The sequence below is a fragment of the Vollenhovia emeryi genome, unplaced genomic scaffold (assembly GCF_000949405.1).
Source record: "Vollenhovia emeryi isolate VEMERY1.0 unplaced genomic scaffold, V.emery_V1.0 DF939171.1, whole genome shotgun sequence".
NCBI lineage: Eukaryota > Metazoa > Arthropoda > Insecta > Hymenoptera > Formicidae > Vollenhovia > Vollenhovia emeryi.
The window spans coordinates 1,314,503-1,335,127 of NW_011967195.1; the positions used below are offsets into that span (position 1 = coordinate 1,314,503).

At 43.1% G+C, this 20,625-nt stretch overlaps 1 protein-coding gene across 4 annotated transcripts in view; it reads right to left on the bottom strand.

Annotated features, from left to right (window-relative positions):
* LOC105563829 (solute carrier family 22 member 5-like) overlaps window positions 1–20,625 on the bottom strand; it is a 27,252-nt gene continuing 6,627 nt past the window's right edge. For 3 of the 4 annotated variants that reach the window (XM_012015770.1, XM_012015769.1, XM_012015767.1), the window contains exons 2-11: window positions 13,069–13,154; window positions 10,276–10,423; window positions 9,212–9,431; window positions 8,994–9,100; window positions 7,391–7,545; window positions 6,360–6,549; window positions 5,896–6,028; window positions 4,693–5,005; window positions 3,689–3,873; window positions 1–2,915 (exon numbers count right to left, since the gene is read on the bottom strand). In XM_012015770.1, coding sequence (XP_011871160.1) covers window positions 2,709–2,915; window positions 3,689–3,873; window positions 4,693–5,005; window positions 5,896–6,028; window positions 6,360–6,549; window positions 7,391–7,545; window positions 8,994–9,100; window positions 9,212–9,431; window positions 10,276–10,423; window positions 13,069–13,129 — 1,719 coding nt within the window. In that variant the 5' untranslated portion in view covers window positions 13,130–13,154 and the 3' untranslated portion in view covers window positions 1–2,708. Of the gene's footprint in view, window positions 2,916–3,688; window positions 3,874–4,692; window positions 5,006–5,895; window positions 6,029–6,359; window positions 6,550–7,390; window positions 7,546–8,993; window positions 9,101–9,211; window positions 9,432–10,275; window positions 10,424–13,068; window positions 13,155–16,223; window positions 16,507–20,625 lie in introns of those variants that run through there. The other variant, XM_012015768.1, reaches the window with a different exon arrangement.

Genomic DNA, 20,625 nt, shown 5'->3' on the forward strand with positions numbered 1-20,625 from the left:
TAAAGAATAATCTATTTATTATATATATCTGACATTTGCGCACATTACAAAATTCATTCGACAAAATAACCATTTTTCTCCAATATCGTTAAGTTACATAAGAATACATTGTTCCTCACAGTCGCATTACAAATCACGCGATATCGATGTCTCTTTAAAAAATTCGCAATACTTATTGATATTTTTAATACTACAACGGTGTACACCTAACGGTCTCGATGAATTGAGTCTCTTTTGTTGCAGGTAAAAAAAGAAACAAAAGTTCCACGTGTGCAGAAACTCCTGCTCCGATTTGTAATACTTTGCACTCTCGTTAGACACGGCATTGTTCCCATATATGTGCATATAAGAAATCGCGATAAAACTAAAAACGGCTAAAATATACATAAGACACGCGTAACACGCGCGCGCCATGCCTCGTTGGAATAATTAAAACTAAATTACCACAACGAATCAACAGCGGATATATATGTTTTACGTCACGCCAGTGAATTACAAGATGGAAATACCAAGGGCTCAGAGTAAAAATAAAGCTCCTGTCATATACTGAACGGTCAAACTGCGCTATATAACATACACGGTAGACATTCGGTGTTTCGTGAATGTTTTACGTTGACAGGTGCGCGATGGCGGTGCATGTACGAGCAAATCGTCCGCGCATCGCTACGCGAAGCAAATCCCGGCGTGGAACATACAGAACTGTGACATTTGCATTTCTCTTTACACATCTTTATATTCGCCCTACGTGCTACGATCTCCGCGAAACAATTAGGTAAAACGAGTCGCGATTCAGTTTTCTTTTCTTTTAAGTGACAGAGGAAGATATGGTAATATAGACCTCCACTTTGTCCTTTTGAGCAAAGTTTTTTTTTTAGTTATACCCCAATCTCTCTTGAAAGTATCGCAAATGGCAATTTATTAATTTAGGTTCAACAAAAGTACGTTTAAAATGAAAAAGATAGTTAAATGAAAAAGCAACTGTAACGTAAGTATCGATGTAGCCTTGAAGCTAACTAAAGCTAACGGTAAAGCTAAAGCTAACCCTCTTTAAATTGGTAAGGTGGGTCCGGGGCCCAACTTGCGAACGCATAAATTTTCTACGCAACTGCTCTTACATACACTTCATCAAGTTATTCCTTCCTGAGGCGAATTAAAATGTTGTTCCTTCACGAGGCGAGGTAAAATGTTCGCGAACACCGGAATAAAATATCAGACTTACGTGGTTTTACGCGCCGTAAGCCAAATCTAGAAAGTATATAATTTTTTTCTAAAATTACACGTATAAATTAATCTCTCGGCTCCAACGCATTCGGTATGAACACACTACAGCTGACACGCCGTATATTCATTCTTCATCATCCAGTTTCTTAAATCCGTGTTCGTTATCCATCAATTTGTTTTCTAAATGCTCGAGCAAAACAGGCTTCCTTTCTAGCTTTTTGGGCATCAAAACTTGGAGTGTTAACGCAACGCACAAGTCGTTGCAAAGTAGTTGCAGGTACTGAAAATTTCTTCACTGTTCTCTCTCTTTCTCTTTAGACTCATTTTTGTCTCGTACATGCATTCGGTGTCCGTAATCTCGACTTCCGTTTCGACTTTGGCGATAATGTGGTCCCCGTTATTTGAGAAACCACAAGAATTTGTAATGAAAAGCAACGCTCCGTAATGTGGACTGCAGGCCTGTAACACCAGCTTGTTGCGAGGCCTAATATATTATAATAGAAACGTTAACAAAGTTTCATTGTATCCCAGCGAGAACATATTCAACTTGCAATTAGTAAATGCTTGATAACTTATTTACTTTCGCAAAATAGGAATGCAGTTTGAAAATTAATACAGAGTACAAAATTGTCAATCGCGAACGTTATACCACATTAAACTGAACATCGCAGCTTGGACGCGCGTTGTAAAAGATAAACGTCAATTGTTAACAAAAAGAAGTCTCGCCAGTCGCGGTAGCGACTGTTCCGCAATTTCGGGAACTACGCTGAGAAGAAATAAAAAATCTCTCGCAAGAAACGGCGTTGCTTATAATGTAATTTTAAAAAGGGCCCGTGTTATCAGCGGGGCAGCCCACATCACTGCCTCTTGCCCTGTTTTCAGCGTCGCGCGAGTATCGCGATATTCGCGAGGCGAAAGATAACGCGCGAGGAAGATATATAAGTGTCGTAGAAATGCGACGGACCATCGGAGTTCCGATCTAGTTCCACTTAACACCTCGCGAATTGCACGCGCATGCACGTCGAGGAGATTTCGGAAGATTTCGAGATACCGTGGGAACACCGGGACTTTACCGGAAGATATTATAATCCTTCTCTTCCGCACGCGCGGGCGCGCGCGGATAAACGCGGGGAGTAAGACAAATGACGACGGGCGTAGCGGCAGCGACGGCGGAGGGTAAACAGTTACGGGGAGGAATATGCCGTGCTTATTCAAATCGCCGACAGATAAAATCTGCGAGCGTGCGTCGCGCCCGTTGTTGCGGCGAGCACGGCGGGATTTCGCAATTCCCCTCCTCCCCATCAATTGTGCGCGCCCCGTGTATTTTAGTCGAGTCTCGCGAAGGCCACCCCCTTTATCTCTGTCTGGCGTCACCGGGTGCATCTCGGGGCCGCCGCCGTTAGTAAACTTTTAAAAGCTATCGCCGCTCTTCCACGGAGAGAAAAAGAGAGAGAGAGAGACAGAGAGAGAGAAAGACTTAACGCGTCTTAGCGTTCTGCGCTGCTCCTCCGGCGTGGTGGCGTGTTAAGACCTGGAATTTCGCGAGTCCCGTTTGACTTGCCAATGTTCTCCGCCTCCCACACGGTGTCCGGAAGTTTCGTCCCTAAAGTTTCCGGGAAAATCAGGGACAGGACGCCCGCGATCATGCCCATGGACCCGAACAGGATGAGCGGCAGCGAAGGCATTATTTGCGCCTGAACGTAAACGAGGACACGTGTAATTAGCGAAACGTTGGAGTATCTAGTCCGGGGAACGCGCTCGCCGATCGATTTCTCAATGGTGATTGAGAACTTTATGCCGTAGGACGACTGCGCATATTGCACAATATTTTTCGCGCTTCACGTAAAATATATTAGGAAATACCGCTAATTTTTTAAATCGTGCAGTACCGGCCGAAATCATATCACCTTTTGACTCTTTGAGTATAACAAGTTTTGAAGTGCGTGAATGAAAAATTAAAAAAAATCATGGTGTACTTTGTCAAATTTCATTACCCGTCATGCGTGTAAAATTTTGAGCACATCCGATGCACTTTGACGAAAGTTGTACACAGAACACCGAAAGGTGATATAATTTTGACCGGTACCGTATGTCCACTTATCAAGTTTAAAAACACTGAAAAAAATAATCTTGCAACCGCAGCAACAGTTTTCTAGGCTGCATGCGATCGATTTAGATAACAAAAACCGACTTTCTATGTCAACTATTAGCGAATGTTAGGAAGTCTTTCGGTGTCGCCTACACTGAGAAAAATTTCCATTGGATAAACCAATTAAGTCATCTTTCCGATGGTTAATTTTTCCGATTACGTTTTCCGATGAAATTATGGATACCGGTGAAATTATAAAAAAAAAACAAATGCACGTCGACCCGCGGATCTGACGGATGCCGGCGACGACGCGCGATTCGGGAGACGCGGTCGTCGAGAGAGCATCTGTTTGCTGCGGACGCGCGTCTGTTGACTCACCAGGAGAGGCGTTTGCGGCGATAAGATTGACCCGACGCGGCCGGTCATGCTGCAAATTCCGAGCAGGGAGTGCCGGAGCGTCGTCGGGAACAGCTCCGCCGTGTAGACGTAGACGGTGGCGAACGCCATGGTGATGCACAGCTTCCCGGCCATGTATAAAAGTAAAGGCCCGTAACTCCAGGCTCCTGGAACGGGAGGGAGGGGGGCGTGCGATAAATCACGGGGATCGCGCGCAACGTGGCATAGCGGCCCCATTATAACCGACATAATTACGCGAACAACACGGTCGCGACTAAGCCGAACGACGCCCGGGCACGTAGCGCCCGTCGTCTCGACGCTCGGCTTTTTGCCCTCGGGCGCGGATTACACGCGTAACGCGCTACGCGCCGTTCATTGTAGCTCATATTATATTTTCGCGCGATCGTAAAACTCATATCGAGCGATTCTATTGAACTTTGCTGATTTCAACGGGAGGACACGCGCGTTCGCAGAGGAGGGACGTTCCCAGGCGGCCTCCAAATGCGCGCCTCTCGTTTCTCACGCGTGTCGATACGATACGATCTTGGGGGGGCGGCGGCAACGCGATTAAAGTATCAAGTTCTTCGAAACGTGACGCTAACGTTTATGCAAAACTCATATATTCATCCGCGATGAGAACGCGTAGGCATTAATGAACGCGAGCATTGTTTCAAAAGGGGACCTTTTTTCCCTCCCTTACTTTTCCGGCGCGTCTACGTTCTATCCTCTTTCGCCCGAAAATGGATGGGATGAGCATTTAAATGGCTCGATGATGAAAGGAATACGCGGCGGCGAGGTGCACGTTGACGGCACCGCGCCGTCATTAATGTTTCGAAAAATATCCCGAAATTCTCTCCTCGCGGGAATTTCTCTAGCGTAAACGCGATTCAACGGCTTTTCATAAGCGACCCACGAAACGAGGATCCATCCCTGTCCGGGGAAGCTGCCGCTTCCATTTTTTTTTTCTTCTCCTTTTATCCCTTTACCTTTCGGTATGAACTCGATTGCGAGGCAGAACGTTCCGCTCAGCAGGAACGCGCCGGAGAGCGTTGGTTTACGGCCAATGTGATCGGTCAGCACCCAGGCGAGGCAATACGCCGGTATCTCGACCACCGCGACGAGCATGAAATTGATGTACTTATCCCCGGCGAACGCCACGGAATTCAACGACAGTCCGTAATAAACGAACGTGTTCGTGAGCCAGCAGAACGAGCAGACCAACAGTCGAATGAGTATCACTGAGCTATGTAGAACCTGCACGATCGGTTTCTTCTTGTCCGATATCACCAGCTCGCTCTTCTGAAAGATCGTATCAATCACGTAGTCGCGCGGATCGTATGCAAATCGTGTGTAATATTTTACATTGACGCTCGCAGAGCCGCGCAAGAGCTGTTGACCGTACTGAAAACTGGGGTGAGACGATCAAATTCGGATCAGATACCAAACGCGGATCAACAACTTGATGAGTCGCCAATGAGCGACGTGAAAACACGTCGGTGCCGTTTACGATATCGGCAATATAGCATAAAGTTGTAAATATGTAAAAGAGCAAAATTCAAGTGAATTATTTTAAAATGTTGCCTCCCGGGTCGAGTATTTGATCCCGGGCCTCACTTATTTTATTCTGTCTTCATTTGGACCTCGGAGTCGGTTTGAAACTCCAACTTGAGGCCCAGATGGCCTAAAAAACTCAACATATTTTCTCCGACACAAAGACCTCGTTAAAAAATTACACGAGGCTAAACATTCGATGTGGCCAAAACATTCGACTCGGGTTTGGGCCTCGAAGTCGGTTTGAAACTTGAGGCCCAGATGAGTAAAAAAATTATTTTTAACCACCTTCTAACCCTCAAAGAGAATGCAATAAAATCTTTCACCCTCTTTGAAACCTCTTAGGCCGAAGAGGATTTACTGATACTTACTCTGTTCATTACATTCGCATTGGCCTCTTTACTGTTAAAAGGGAAATAGCGATACTATTCAGTATCTGAGGCCAAAAGTTCAATATATTTTCTCCGACACAAAGACCTTAGTTTGAACTCATTGCTCCCAATTCAAAAGTGATACGAGATTTAATTGAGACCAAAATATTCGACTCGGGTTATTAGTGACTCATCAAAGTTTTAATCCGCATTTGGTATCTGATCCGAACTCAGTCACCTTACCCTACGACAGTTGAAAACACGTACCTCTTCGTCCTTAGTTGTGTTTAACTGCTTGAACGCAGTGATGGCCTCGTCCGTTACTTGCAGGCCGTTCATTCGGGCCATTTTACGGTATATTTTCTCCACTTCTTCGTGCTTGCCCCTTGACAGTAGCCACCTTGAAAATGGCATCGGTTGTGCGAACAATTATCTCGCGGACGGAGGAATGAAAGGAATTCTACTGTGTATAAATATTACTTAATAAACTCCGTTCAGTCATTTGCTAAAAAAACCCCGGCATTGAAGTAGTCAACGATTCCAGCTAATCACTCCATCTTTCAATGCAATTAAATTACTCTCGGCTGAACTCGCGATAGACATCCAAGAATTGATCGCTCACGTAATCGAACAAATTGCAGATAACGTTCGCCAATTGCAAAATCTCGCTAATCGATCAAAAGTGATGTCTCGGCGATACGCGAGTGCTCATTAAATTTAAAAAGCATTACCTAACCGACTCTGGAATGAGCAGAGGCAGGAGAATGGCCAGCAATGCCGGGCCGTACACTACTCTAAGGAGCGCTCGCCAAGATCTTAGCCAACTCGCGAACAGTCCCAGCAAGATCTCACCTACGGCGAACATCCAGCTGAGGATGGTGCTCCCGAAGACTCTGTTTTTCATCCCTACCGTCTCCATTCCTGAGAGCGAAAAACCGGTGTTTAAATTACTGCAGAATCGCAATCCCACGTAACGCGTGGGTTACGCTGGGAAGAAACGCGAAATAAACACATCTTATATAATACGTCATTTTTTATGCGATTTATCGGTAATTATTGATACAAAAAGTGAACGCGGAGAGATACCTGCGTATTCGCGCGACACACGAGTGCGTCGGTGATTAGAAGATCTCGCGATCAACGAGACGGACTTTTACACTTGAAGATAATCCCGAATCTCTTGAGATCGTCTACGATAAATTTGCCATTCGATGTTTCGTGGACGTCGTTTTGATAAAAAGTTATCGATCAACGATAGACAAATGTCAGCAACCGATGCAAAAGAAGAAGCGCATTTCGCCAACCTTTCGTGCCGTCCCGGGCCGTACGCTAAGCGAGAAATGCAATATTGTCTTTTTCTGCCCGTTCGTTTCCCGCCGGTATAATCTCGACGAATTTCTGAGCGATAGCTTATTATCTTTCGCACGGCTCGTTGGCTTTACATTTCCCGGGGCATGGCATGTTTTGTTGCGCGGGAGCGTATTTTCGTAGAAATGCGTGTCGCATAAAGCTGCAACTATAATTTTAATGAACGGCTAAATAAACACGCGGTAAATCCGGAATAAATAACTCGAAAATATCTACGTTACGCTGCGCGGTGTATTTGCATTCCAAACGCGAGTAAAGAGCATTGCATCGAGAATTCGCCCCGCCGTCCGCGAACACCATGCAATAGGACAGGCACGACACGGCGCTTACAGGTGTCGCATATTTTTGCACCCCCCCCCCCCCGAGCATATTTATTGTCCCGTTATTAACGCACCTAAAATAAATCCCGCGCTGTAAATTCCCGCCGCCATGGTGGCATCGAGAAATTCGAATGCGAGAAACATCCAATAATTCACGGAGAAGGAATGTATCAAGCCACTGACTCCAGCCAGAGACGTCGCCAGCGTCAAAAAGGTTCGTCTCCCGTATCTGGAAATAAAAGAGTGAAACGCGGATGCTGCGCGCCTCCCGTTGTCCCGGCAAAGCGAATTTCTGCCGTGCCGCAATGCGAAATTCCTCGCGACGTCGCGGCGGATACGCCGCGGCTTTCTTATCGAGAGCCCGCGAGATCGACGGGGAGCGGAAACATTGTTACGGATTATATCTCGCATTACGTAAGTCCGCGCGTATTCTTTTTAGGAATTTTAATCGCGCAACCGATCGCGATTTATCCTCGTGTATTGCGCGTAAAGAAACGCGCAACGGCAGAAACATTGCGCGGCGGATTATCCGTACGAGCGTGTCTAACGCGCACGCAAGGAAAAAAGGTGTAAAAATAACTTCAATGAATTTTTAGACTCTCTAGCGGAGTTATTATCGCGAGGAAAACTAGCCTGTAAGAAAATAATAGCCTTTGGAGAGTGCGGTAGCTTGAATTTATCGCGCGTGCGTGTCATCTCGCGCAGGTTACGTCGCCGTGGTAATCTGGCACAAATATAACTCTAGATTTTATTGTGTAATAGCTAATTCCTAAATTAGCCGATGTACCGTACGATACAATGAAATTTAGAACTATAATAAAATTTAGAAAAATTGTTAAACGACACACTGTCGTTTACCAATTTTTCTAGATCGGTTAATCATGTACTGGCGTCAAGTAATTCTTTGCGTTATAATAAAATTATTGCGACGCTAACATCCCGTCGCGGCTCTTAGCCCTTTGTTCATTTAAATGTGCATTCATCACACGCGAGCCTTGTGAATTTTATTGATTTCCCGAGTATTCAGTCCCGGAATGGGCCTCAATTATTCTATTCCGTCTTCATTTGGACCTCGGAATCGGTTTGAAACTCCAATTCGAGGCCCAGACGAGTAAAAAAAAAATTGTGTTTAACCTCATTCCAGCCCTCAAAGAGAATTTAATAAAATATTTCACCCTCCATGAAACCTCTTAGGCCGAAGAGGATCTACCGAACCTCTGTTGATTACACTCTCACTGGCCTCTTTACTGCTAAGAGGGAAATAGCGACTCTTTTCTCTCTGAAAGCCAATCAGTGGGTTTTCACTGAAAACAGTGAATGGTCACTGATTTACAGTTACAAGTATACCACTGCGATTTTCAATAGTGTACTTATAACCGGAAATTAGTGACCATTCACTGTTTTCAGTGATAATCCACTGATTGACTTTCAGAGAGTTCAGGCCTATCTGAAATCAAAAAATTCACTATATTTTCTCCGACACGAAAATTATGCGAGGTCAACATATTCGATTCGGGTTGTTAAATCTAGAATTATATTTGTTTCTTTCCTTCGCAGGACGTATAGATAATAAATAACACGCGACGGCGTCGCCATCCGCGACGAATGCTAATTATGGAACATTTTGTACGAAGTTAATTAATTAAAGCCCCAGAGATATTGCGCTGTATCTCTCACCTATCGGATATGTATCCAGCGAACATCAGGCCGACGAACTGACCGGCGTTCTGTATCGTGCCGACCAACGTGAGTTTCCATCGATTAGCGTCGCAGGTAATTTCCCACTGCATCGGGATGAACCGAGGGAAGAGGGGAAAAGAGAAAATGAAAAATCCGCCGCTAAATCTCGGCGGGTGAATAATATATGCGGGGCCGATTATCGCGAGCCACATTACCTCGTTGAGTATCGTACGCTCGTCCGGATCGTAAATCCAAGAATCGCAGCCGCGAGTAACGTTGGTGAACGACGCCTCCGTGCATGTGTCCGGGTGGTTGTCTCGCACCACGTAACGCTCGCAACCGGAAATAACCCCGTCCTTTTTCGGCGCGGAAGCGTTGAACCAGGGCGGCTCCAACGTCGTGTTCCCCGCATTCTCGCACTCCGGCACTAAACATCTATAACGTTTAAACACAGTTGCTTTTTCGTCCACTTCCTTGACTCCCACTCTCGCGGCTCGAGTGCCGGCGGCCGGCCGTGTTTTGCAAATACACAATATTTGAAATTATGTATCTCGCGCACCCACAGAAAGAATTTCCGAATCCAACACTGAGAAAAATGTCCGATTAAATATAATCGGATAATCCAATTACATAATAGCAAACGGATATATCCAATTAAATTGTATATCCGGTGAAAAATATGATCGATTTTTCAATCAAATCATTTCATCGGTAACTGCATTTCATCGGATGTATCCAGAATTTAATCGGAAAACGAAATCGGAAAAATCCACCATCGGAAACGCTACTTAATTGGTTAGGTTGCTATTGTATAATACATAATGCTATTACATTTCAATGTATCATAAAATAGGATCGATATGGCGCTAATCATATTTCTTATAGAAAGAGGAATATTTTAATCTTAAATGAAAAATTCTAAAATCTAGAATAAAATGATAGAATGTATCATCTTTTGTCGAATATCGCGGTGCCAACTTCGTGCGTTCTAAAATGGGGGGGAAAATTTATTCTAAACGCAAGGATATATAAACTTACATTTATACAAGTTACTCCCGTCTCAATACAGTGAGTCGATCTTTTTTAATTCGATAGAGGAGAACAAGAATTATTGATTTTATTTGGATATTGTCTGATTTTTATACTAAACGAGGTTGTGAGAAATATAAATGCGTCAGGAATATTTTTTGTCTCGGTAACAGAGATCCTTTTTGAGGGTGCGCTGCGTGCGCGCGTAGGCGAAAGTTCAAATAATTAGCGAAGACGCACATACGCGTACCTGTATTTCACCTCGCCCGCGGTAAACACGTAGGAAAGCGTAAAGCCTGCCGTTAGCATCAGCGGCACGCTAATAAATGCGAACATCGCCATCTGGTAAAATCCAAATCTTTCTATGTCGTTCCCCGCTGGCGGTTCTTTCGTAGCCCCTAGAAAAATGAATAAAGATTTGGCTGTACGATCCGCGCCTTACGATTAAGAAGTCACAACGGGAAGTCATATTACGCCATTACGTTGAATCGCACCATTTCGAAATATTAAACCAACCGAGAAGTACATATATCTGCTTGTCATGTAAAGCTTATCGAACGAATGAAGATTCGGTCGTACAATCTGCTCCCTAAAAGTCGATCAGTGGATTATCACTGAAAACGGTGAGCAGTCATTTACAGTTATAAGTATGCCAGTGTGATTTTCAGTGGTATATTTATAACAGCAAATCAGTAACTGTTCACTGTTCTCGGCGATAATACACCGATTGACTTTCAGAGAGTGCGCTTTTCGACTACGGGAACATAACGGGAAAAGCAATGTTATGCAATTACGTTAAATCGCATTATTTTCAAGCATCAAATTAATCGAAAATATCTCGTTATCGTATAAAGTCCGTTGAGCGCACGCGACGAAAAAGTTTCGTAATTACTCCGTAAAAGTCAATCAGTAAATTATCACTGATAACAGTGAATATTCACTGATTCGCAGTTAGAAGTATAGCGCTGAGTTATTCAGTTGCTATACTTACAACTGTTTTCAGTGATAATGCACTGATTGAATTTTAGAGAGTGCGCTTTTCGACTACGGGAACATAACGAGAAAAGCCACGTTATGTAATTACGTTAAATCACATTATTTTCATGTATCCAATCAATCGAAAATATTTATTCATTATATAAAGTTCATTGAACGCACGCGACGAAAAAATTCCGTAATTACTCTCTAAAAGTCAATCAGTAAATTATCACTGATAACAGTGAATATTCACTGATTCCAAGTTAAAAGTATGAATTCAGTTGCTATACTTGTAATTGTTTTCAGTGATAATGCACTGATTGACTGTTAGAGAGTATGTACGGCCAATGTTTTTATTTTTTCTTATTGTACGTAACACAAGTATAATTATACGACACACTTAAGCGTCTAGGAAACAGCAAGTTATGCAATATTGAATAATTGGGTATCTGGAGTCTACAGCACAATTACAGCGTAATCTGTGACATCTCTTTAACAAGCTGGCGTCCATTGTACGTGTACACACTATACATGTACACTTGGTAATTTAATGCCACTGCTAAGCAGTGATACTTAAACAACGCTAACTGGAAGAATAATCCGGCTGGAAATATAAGCCCACCTTAATCGTCTCTTCAAACGGCTCGCTGTGTGCATAAGACTTCGTACAATTCGCCTGTGTTATGCAAGATAGAGCCGGGCAACATTTATCACTAATTCGTGCAAATGCCCTCGAAAATTAAGCGAAAATTTAAATGACAAACAAGATATCTTTTTCGCATTAAGTCGGAACTCGCGCGAGAGCGTTAGTTAATTTCTGTACGGATTAACACGCTTTATTCCGCTTTATTCGTTGCGTTGTGCAGAAAGCAACTTTGAAACGTTTGGCAAATGCAATAAACTATATTAGTAAAACGCGGATATTTGCATTTATATTTGCCGCCTTTAGATTCAGGTCTATCGCTGGCACAACGTCCGACTTAAAAATTGTTACAGTACGGGCCAATAATATATCACCTTTCGATTCTTTGAGCATAACTAATTTTCAAGTGCTCGAATGAAAAGTTCGACAATCATGATTCACTTTGTCAAATTTCATTACCTTTCGCGTACAAGATGTACCTCTTGTCAGGTGTCTACTGTAAAATTTTTGAGCACATTCGGTGCACTTCGACGGCAGTTATGCTCAGAAAACCTAAAGGTGATATACTTTTGGCCGGTACTGTATGCGATTGCCCTACACTTGAAAAGGACCGGAATTCACGGTCGAAACGTTGCGTTTTTTTTTTTAATAAAGGAACATTTTTACCAGTTACGCCGACGGCTGTTAAATGAATCGTTAGATGATACTACACGGTAAAAAATAAAATGTTGACGTTAACATTTTCGGCGTGTTCCCAAAAGTCCGTTCTAAATTTTAAGTTAAAATAACATCTACCGCGTGTGTTACTTTTTGACAAATTATCAATGTTAATTAATCAACACTATACTTTCGACCTTAAGTGTGACGTAATAAAAGCAGACAGGATAAGTAAACCGTACGAACAGTTGCAAATCAGAATAGTTGAAATAATTTTTAGGAAATGTCGATGTTACACGGTTTCGGTTGATTTTGCGAAATAGAGTTGTGTTAAAAGAACTGAAAATGACATTCAATTTTTAAATGACGTACATAAAGTGTCGAGTTATTACGTTAACATAAATATAACACATAAAAGTGTTACGAAAATACTAACATGTACGTTTTATGTTAATCTTACATTGAAGTGAGGCTCAAATCTTGGTAACACGAGAAAAATTTTACATTTGGACACGCTATTTTTTTTTTACCGTGTAATAAGCGTATAAAGCGCACTCGTTTCCATTTCATCCTTTTCTTTTGCTATAAATCGTAAGATATGTATTTGAGGCGTTCTAATATTTTCACGCTCGTCGTACGTGTCTTATTGCAGCGCATTTTTATTACAGCGAAATTTTTCTCCATTGAAGATTATTCCTCCGATAGCAGAGATCGTCCTTGCATTTCCATTTTACGATTACGTCAACGTGCGAGCATTATTCGTACCATTTTCCGGCGCCGACCGCAGCGGGTCAGCCTCGTCCTTCCTTGAGCAGCACAGCCGCATGCTGTCGTCTTTTACGTCCCGTAAGCTGCAATCATATTCGGAATTTATACCATTTGCCGGGAATCGCCGCCGCGACGGCCGATCGAAAGTTCAACCTGGCGCTTTATGTTTCAAGTTTCCCGGGAACATCGCGAATGAAAAATGATGCCAGTCGCGCGCGTCGGACTTGGGCGGGCATTACATAAAGAAACTGGGATCAGTTCGCCGCGCGAAGGCGGCTACAGAAAGCTTTTCCCCATAAAAAGCGCCGGAAGGGGGAGAGAGAGAGAGGAACTGCCCTCGGAAACGACTTCTCCGCCGAGCAGCCGGAGCTATCCCGGCGGTATATAAACAACGCATGCATATAACGACGATGTTGCAGGTGCCGGGAGTTAGCGGTCCAGCGGCAAATAACGCAAAAAGTACGGCGCATTAGAAACAGAATTATCAGAGCGTAATAATTATTGAGGAACCGAAAAAGGAAGCGTAAAGCTGTGCGCGATGTGAGAATACGCTACGTGTTTCGCGGCGATACGGTGCGGAATGATAAAACACAGATCGGACAATCGCTTTGTACCGGAGTCCCGCGTCGGTCTGTTCTCGGCTTTCCAATTTGCGAGAGCAACGCGAAATCATCGTGCACGTGTGTGCGTGTGTGCAAACGATTACCGTGGAGAGCGTTATCGTTAAAAAAAAAAAAGAGGAGCATCTTTGCAAACACCGAACGCACAATAAATCTGTTTTACGGAGACTTCTGCCGTCAGATAATTTAAGCGTGCATTTTAACATGGAGATTTGCGGAGGCGCAACTAACGAGCCTCGCCTGCCCGGCCTCTGTTGTTCCGCGAGAGAAAAAAGGGCGTGCGACCAAATGACGCGTTTCTAAAGAGTGTAGAAAATAAGTGTTGTTTAATAAGCAGGTAATTGCGCGAGTGTTGGAGAAATGCCGGGAGAAATTCCGCAATTCCTTGCCGAAGGTCTGCGTGCTGACCTCTCGCAAGCACGCGGTTAACTTCTACGTGTGGCACGTGGTTATTGATCTCCCAGCGGCACCGGAAACCGGAAAACCGCCGCGCACGAAAGGGGGAGGCCGAAAGGAAAATCGGGACGCCGAACTAGATAAAGTAATCTTCCAATTGCGCCAGATCGCCGTGCTCGAAACAAAGTAGCAGTTGTGCCATTTATCCCATTGCGTCACGAGATACTGTTTTAACCATGCCGAGCGGTGAAATGCGGCAAAGGGAAGTAACCGCCGGGGCGCGTATTTCGGCCTTTACGGTAGCATCCCATCGCGAGGTCGCATTTAAACGCACGTCCCGCGAAAGTCTTCGGCGAAGTTTGTCCATTCTCGCGATTTACGCGCGACAGCCATTGTTTCCGTGAAAACGAGGTTTACGAGCGCCTAGACAATGTTAATAAATTAATGGAGCGTGCCCTGATATTCCGATCATTACCCGCGCGAGGTGGCCCGAGAAAGTTTCCTCCGTGAGCCAAATGGTCTAAGGTAATCTCGAGGACGTCGAGGTGGTTTACGTTGCCTTTAGAATGCGCGCCGCGAGAGTGAGGCGACGGAATGAAATGCTAGTGCCACGATTTTTTTTCTCCTACGCCCCCTTAATTCGCGAGCGGGTGGTCTGCGATTTCGTACGGATTCTAAATACGATATCGCGATAATGGACGCCTAAATGCCGGGAGGTAACGAGTACTTGCGAATGAATTGTGGGATAAGAACGGTTTTGCGTCTTACTAGGATAATTTTATCGAAATCATTACGTATAATTCAGTTCAACTCGGAACTTTATAACGCGCGAACGTGCTCGCTTAAGTTAAAATAATTTTCCTGCCGATTTCCTGCGTTGGCAATGACATGAGTCTGCTATAATTTATGCTCTGCGAACATATAGATATGCACGGGGCAACTTTTACATATGTACACTCTTACTTGTAATTTGTAATTTCTTACCACCTTGAAAAAAAATGCGACATGTTGGTTTGCAGTTCGGTTATTTGATAAGAACCTGATACTTGGGTCGAAACGTCGTACCAAAATGTAACATTTAACTAATATACTGCCAGTTGGATCAACAAGAAGTTTTATTTCAATCACATTACAATTATTATATGTAATAATGTATATAATAATTGTAAAATTACAAACGTACCGGGACCAGGGTTGGAAAAGTGACTTTATAAAAGTATCTAGTTGCAGTTACAAGTTACAATTCTGGAAAGTAACGCGTTACGGTTACAGTTGCTCGGAAAGTAATGAAACGTTACTTGGCAGCTATTCTTTTTGCGATGAAAATTAAAATATCAACTCTGCATTTGAATTGTAAAGCGTCGATAAAGACGTTCACGCGCAAATGCAAGGCCTAATGCGATAATCTGTGGAGGTTTGAAATACATTACGCAAACTCCGACGGGCTTATCTTAAAAATTAATCACGAGCCAGTTCTTCGTAGAATTCCCGAATATACGTTAAAGAATGTATATTGATAGATTAAAAGTTACGTTTATCGAGTTGTCGCACATTCCGCTTTTACAACTACTGCCCCGTTTCATCTATTGCGACATTAGTAGGCATTAGAATAATATCGGGACACGCGAGAATTAAGGAAGGTTATTCCATGTCAACCTGTCTCTGTTTTCGTAATTTTAGGCCGGTATTCATAGTCCGTTCTTACATTTAAGATCTTAAGTATAATCTTAATGTGCTTTTAACTAATCGCAGAGCCGTATTAGCCTCTGAAGACAACACTTAAGATGAATTTGAAACAAGAATCGGCTACGAATACTCAGCTCGCACAGTTTCCTCACGTGCGTGTACAGTTATCACAACAGCACCGACATTCCGGCGTATAAATGCGTGCAGAACACGTACTTTTGTACATTGTAACCGATAACGGCGTTGACTATCGATAAATTATACCACGTCGTACGTCTCTTTTTCTCTCTCTCTCTCTCTCTTTCCCGTCTCGTATCGCGTCCACTCGCGTCTCGTGAAGGGACTTACGGAGGCGACGTTTACGATCCACGCTTTTATCGCGGTCCAGGAGCGAGAGAGCGTTTTCCGCGCGCGTATCCTTGTCCGGGCCGTATCTACATATTCTATTACCTTAAAACGGAGCGCTCAAGCCCGACGTCCGTCACGTGTACGGGCGTACGGCCTTCTAAACGTCGTAAAACCTGTCTCCGCGCGCGCGAGACACGGGCCGCATGGTACACTTTTTGCTCGTCCGCACGGGCGATCGCCGATAAGCGAATTAATGAATCGCCGCCGCCGCTTGACACCCGCTGGACCTCACGCGCACCTGCCTGCTTCTGTCCCGCAAAGGCACCAAGTACTGTTTCCTCGAAGGTAAACGCATTCCGCGACGGTGGCCAGCACGATGTTTGGGACGAGTGGGGGACGATCAAACAATCGGTGGGGGAATAACGATTCATCTCAAAGTTGCGAAGAAACGAGCGCGGGGACCATTTAACGGATATGTATCCCCCGATCGAACGGACGATTCCCCTACGCGTGAGTACCCGGGAAGTCCTCGGAGAGGACTTTTCAAAGTACGCGAGGTGAGACGCGGCAGCAAGAAGACAGCCAGCGCGCGTCAATATTATCGTGTAATAATAAATAGGTTAATATACGGAAGATATCGGACACCTGCGTCGTCTGAGAAACATCGCGGTATAATAGTTCCAAGTATACCAGTTTCATTTATTATACAAATCGTCTTCTAGGTGTTCGGGGGCACCTAAATACGGCCGATACTCGCTCATTAATGAACACTCGAAGCCGCTGCTCCAATTTACGCTGCACGCTTCGTCTCTCTCGTCTGAGGTACGATCGGTGAATTATAATGTATTATTAGTGTACGGTTTGTAAATACCCCGAAAGCAGCCGTGGCTCAGTCGCGAGTTTCCGCCGGGGCGATCCTGCTGCTCGATATGTCGGGAATTTAATATACGCTATTTCTGCGCGATGCACAAAATATACTCGGGTTGGATAGCACGTGCTGCAGCCAATTTCGACAGAAAGAGAGAGAGCTTTTGACATACGCGCTGTATCGTGCGTCCCGCACTCGTGCATTAATTAACGTGGCGCACAGATCCGTTGGTATCGAAAGTCGGGAAGGATATTTTCGACGTTACCCAGTATATTGAAAGGAAGAAATATCATTTCGTGTACTTAACTGGTTTCAACTAGCCGGCACCGGCCCGCGTCGCCTGTCTCGCGCGCGCAGTATGGGAATTTACTATAACGTGCGAAAGCAAGTGCAAAAAGAAACGAGCGCCGCAACAAATATAATATAATTTCTGACCACCCACGACTTCTTCGCGAAATTCTTCGCGAAGTAATTCCCGAGTGTCTGTCGTAACTTTTTTTAACAGCATCGTTTCAACACTCGGACGATTGCTGACAATTGAAATTTTTATGCGTTTTGCCCATCTGCTAAATCAGACTGAATTCATTTCTGCAGATAAAGACGTTAAGTGGGAAAAAAAACGAACAGAACGGTTTATGTGTTAACGATAATCTAAGCCATATCCTACATAGATAATGCTATTTTATCGCAATGTATATTTGATCGGGGAGTACGGTTGCGATGTTTTATATGTGTAACAGATTTTTACAAGAGATCTCGCACACGAACAATTAGAGAGACACGTTCGCAAGTCGTGGCGTAATACTTATTATTATAAGATGTAATCACAGGCATCACCCGTCACAGGAAAGTAGACCTTTTCCTCAAATCGCGCCTCAAATCTTCGATACGTTATCATACGTCGTTATAGATAAATTTTCCCTATAGATAACTAATGATATTATGATGATTAAACCTACGAGAGATTAATAATCGTCAAAACGATTCCGAATATCGCGAATTTAACTACACGCAAGAGAGATTTGCGTTTATTAAAATATTGCAAATCTGCTAAGATTATATTGTTAAATTCGAATTAAATTTTTGACAATACGAAAATGAAGACACCCTCTTAAATGGATCAATATCTTATCACTGCACTGAGAAAAAGGCCCCGATTGTATCAGCAAGATATGTGTATGTATGATAGAACGTATTTTGGTCAAACCAAACAGAATTTCCAGTTGTCACGATAAGGCTCGATATTTCATAACCAGAAGTTTGATAGACTTGACTACACATCTAGTGAATCCTAAAGGAATTATGATTCGTCCATTGTTTAACAGACGACTGATTGAATGTACCAGATTTCTCATTAATGCAACCAGATTTTTGTTCAGTGTGGCAGTGAGAAGCAACGAAAAGTATAGCAGCAGTTATAAGTACAGTACTACATTCAATGAGATCTCGCTGGAGAGAATCAGTTAGTGGCGGATCCAATTAATGATATTAGACTGCTGGAGAACAGTGGCTATAAAGAGCAAGCCGAGGGGTAAACCGCTGAGGGCATCGTGGTGTACAGATTTGCAGCATTGCTGGCCATTACTACACTGATAAAAAATATCTTAATCCAGAAAAATATTACTTTACTCAAGAAAATTATTCATTAAGTGGCTCCTAATAGCTTATTGACTGTGCATTCTTCACCGCATTTATCACGCGGTGATATGCCAGTAATGTAATTAATGATATTAATAATTGATATTACACCGAATAGAAATTAAGATTTAAATATATTGAAGTACATGATAAGCTTCAACGGAGCCAAAATCACGATAAGATCGCCATATGTACTGTTACGTATGTCACAAATCCTACTGCGAATTATCCAATTGATAATTCAATTTGATAAAAACTTTAATTACTTAATTGATATTTAAGATCGTACAGATATTTCTCTCATATCACCAATTGTCATATAATTTAAATGATGTTGACCCGATTTGAAATTAAATTGCAATCTCCAGCGAGAAAATGGATTGCACGTACGCACTGTACAAAAATTACAAGTAAAATTACAATTATTATAGTGGGCAATGTTGGGACCATCTGTTAAAGATGTATATTTACATACATCAGCAAAACTCCTTGCAAGTAAAATTATTACCTTATGTAATAAAACTGCTTGTAACTTCGTTACAAGTAACGAGTTACTCCCCAACAGTGATTTTTGTCTTACACACCTGTTTGTGCCATTACGTTTTTTTTCGCTATTTATGTTTATTGCTTAGACGACAAATTGATCATTTACACGCCGTCCTCGAGTCGAAACGGAAATGGATCGTATTCGATTGCCTCCTCGTGACTACTCTGAAAGTCTATTCCCTAGTATTTGCAGATTCCTGTTTAAATAATAAGATAACAATATAGCTACAGGTGATATTGGGTAAAAGCGATCGACTATGCGAACTCGACACGCCGGTGTCATTATCCAGTGACAAACAAGATGTTTTGCCGGGGGGCTCATCTCATATTGTGCCGCACTTTGCGCAAACGTTGCTACGGAAATATTGTAAGCGCGCTGTGACGCGTGCTTACGAGGGAAAATTAAAAAGGGGATTTATTATGTGGGGGGGGGAGCTGCGCTTAAGGACGATTTACGAGCGGCGTTGAAAAGACCATTTTTCCACGCAATATCTTCATACCTAGTCTGCACTATCTTCTCCTCTTTAAAGCAATAAAATTAGTTCTTATCGTAGACAAGCGCGAAGTTGTGCCGATCAACCTGCGTGCGTACCAAACAGTAGCACTTGATTTATGATCTCGTTTTACAATATATGGCTAACACAATTGTAGGACGAGAATTAGTCGTAAATTCTAAGATAATAAAACAAGAGGGAAATTAGATTGCGTGAACTGCTCATCGCTTAAATTACGTTTCCATACATTTCGCCTCGCATATGAAAGAACAATAGAATTCGTCCGCAGTTACGAATACTCTTTTGATCTGAACGTGAGAGAATGATTGCAATGCGCGCGTCGGTAACGAAAATATGACGAGATCCAAATGAAATAAGGCCTCAAGTGTGACCTCGGTCCGAGCCAATGCCAGTGTTCATCATGCGAGACTTGAACTGGTTACCGAACCTTGGTCGCTATAGATATACGTGTCGCGGCAATGAACCGCGAGAGAAACATACGTGATGGGTTTAATGAAAAGGCGAAACAAAGTGTGAATACTAAACGCGAAAGTACCGCGAGAGAGTTGTAGTAAATGATTCATCGCAATCAAACTTTGTACATGATGATATTCGTTTCTCTTCGTCAACAAAAGTCTCGGAAGATTATCTCCATTTATCGCGCTCTCACGCGCACATATCTGTGACATTTTCCGTTTTCGGTATCTTCCAAATTATGTTAAATATAGTGTAAATTTAATGGAATAAGCTCGACTTGAAATTAAACAAGTCTACATCTACTTCTTATTATTCGTTGAGCTTAATGTACGAAAGGCTCGTTTTTAATTATTTTTAACGCGCGTTGCGAACGCTTCGACATGTTTGTTAAAGAAGCGCAAATGTGCGAAATCCCCTGCAATTTCCAAATTGCTCGGTGGAAATTTTATCAATAAAGTTTCACACGCCAATGTTTCACGCC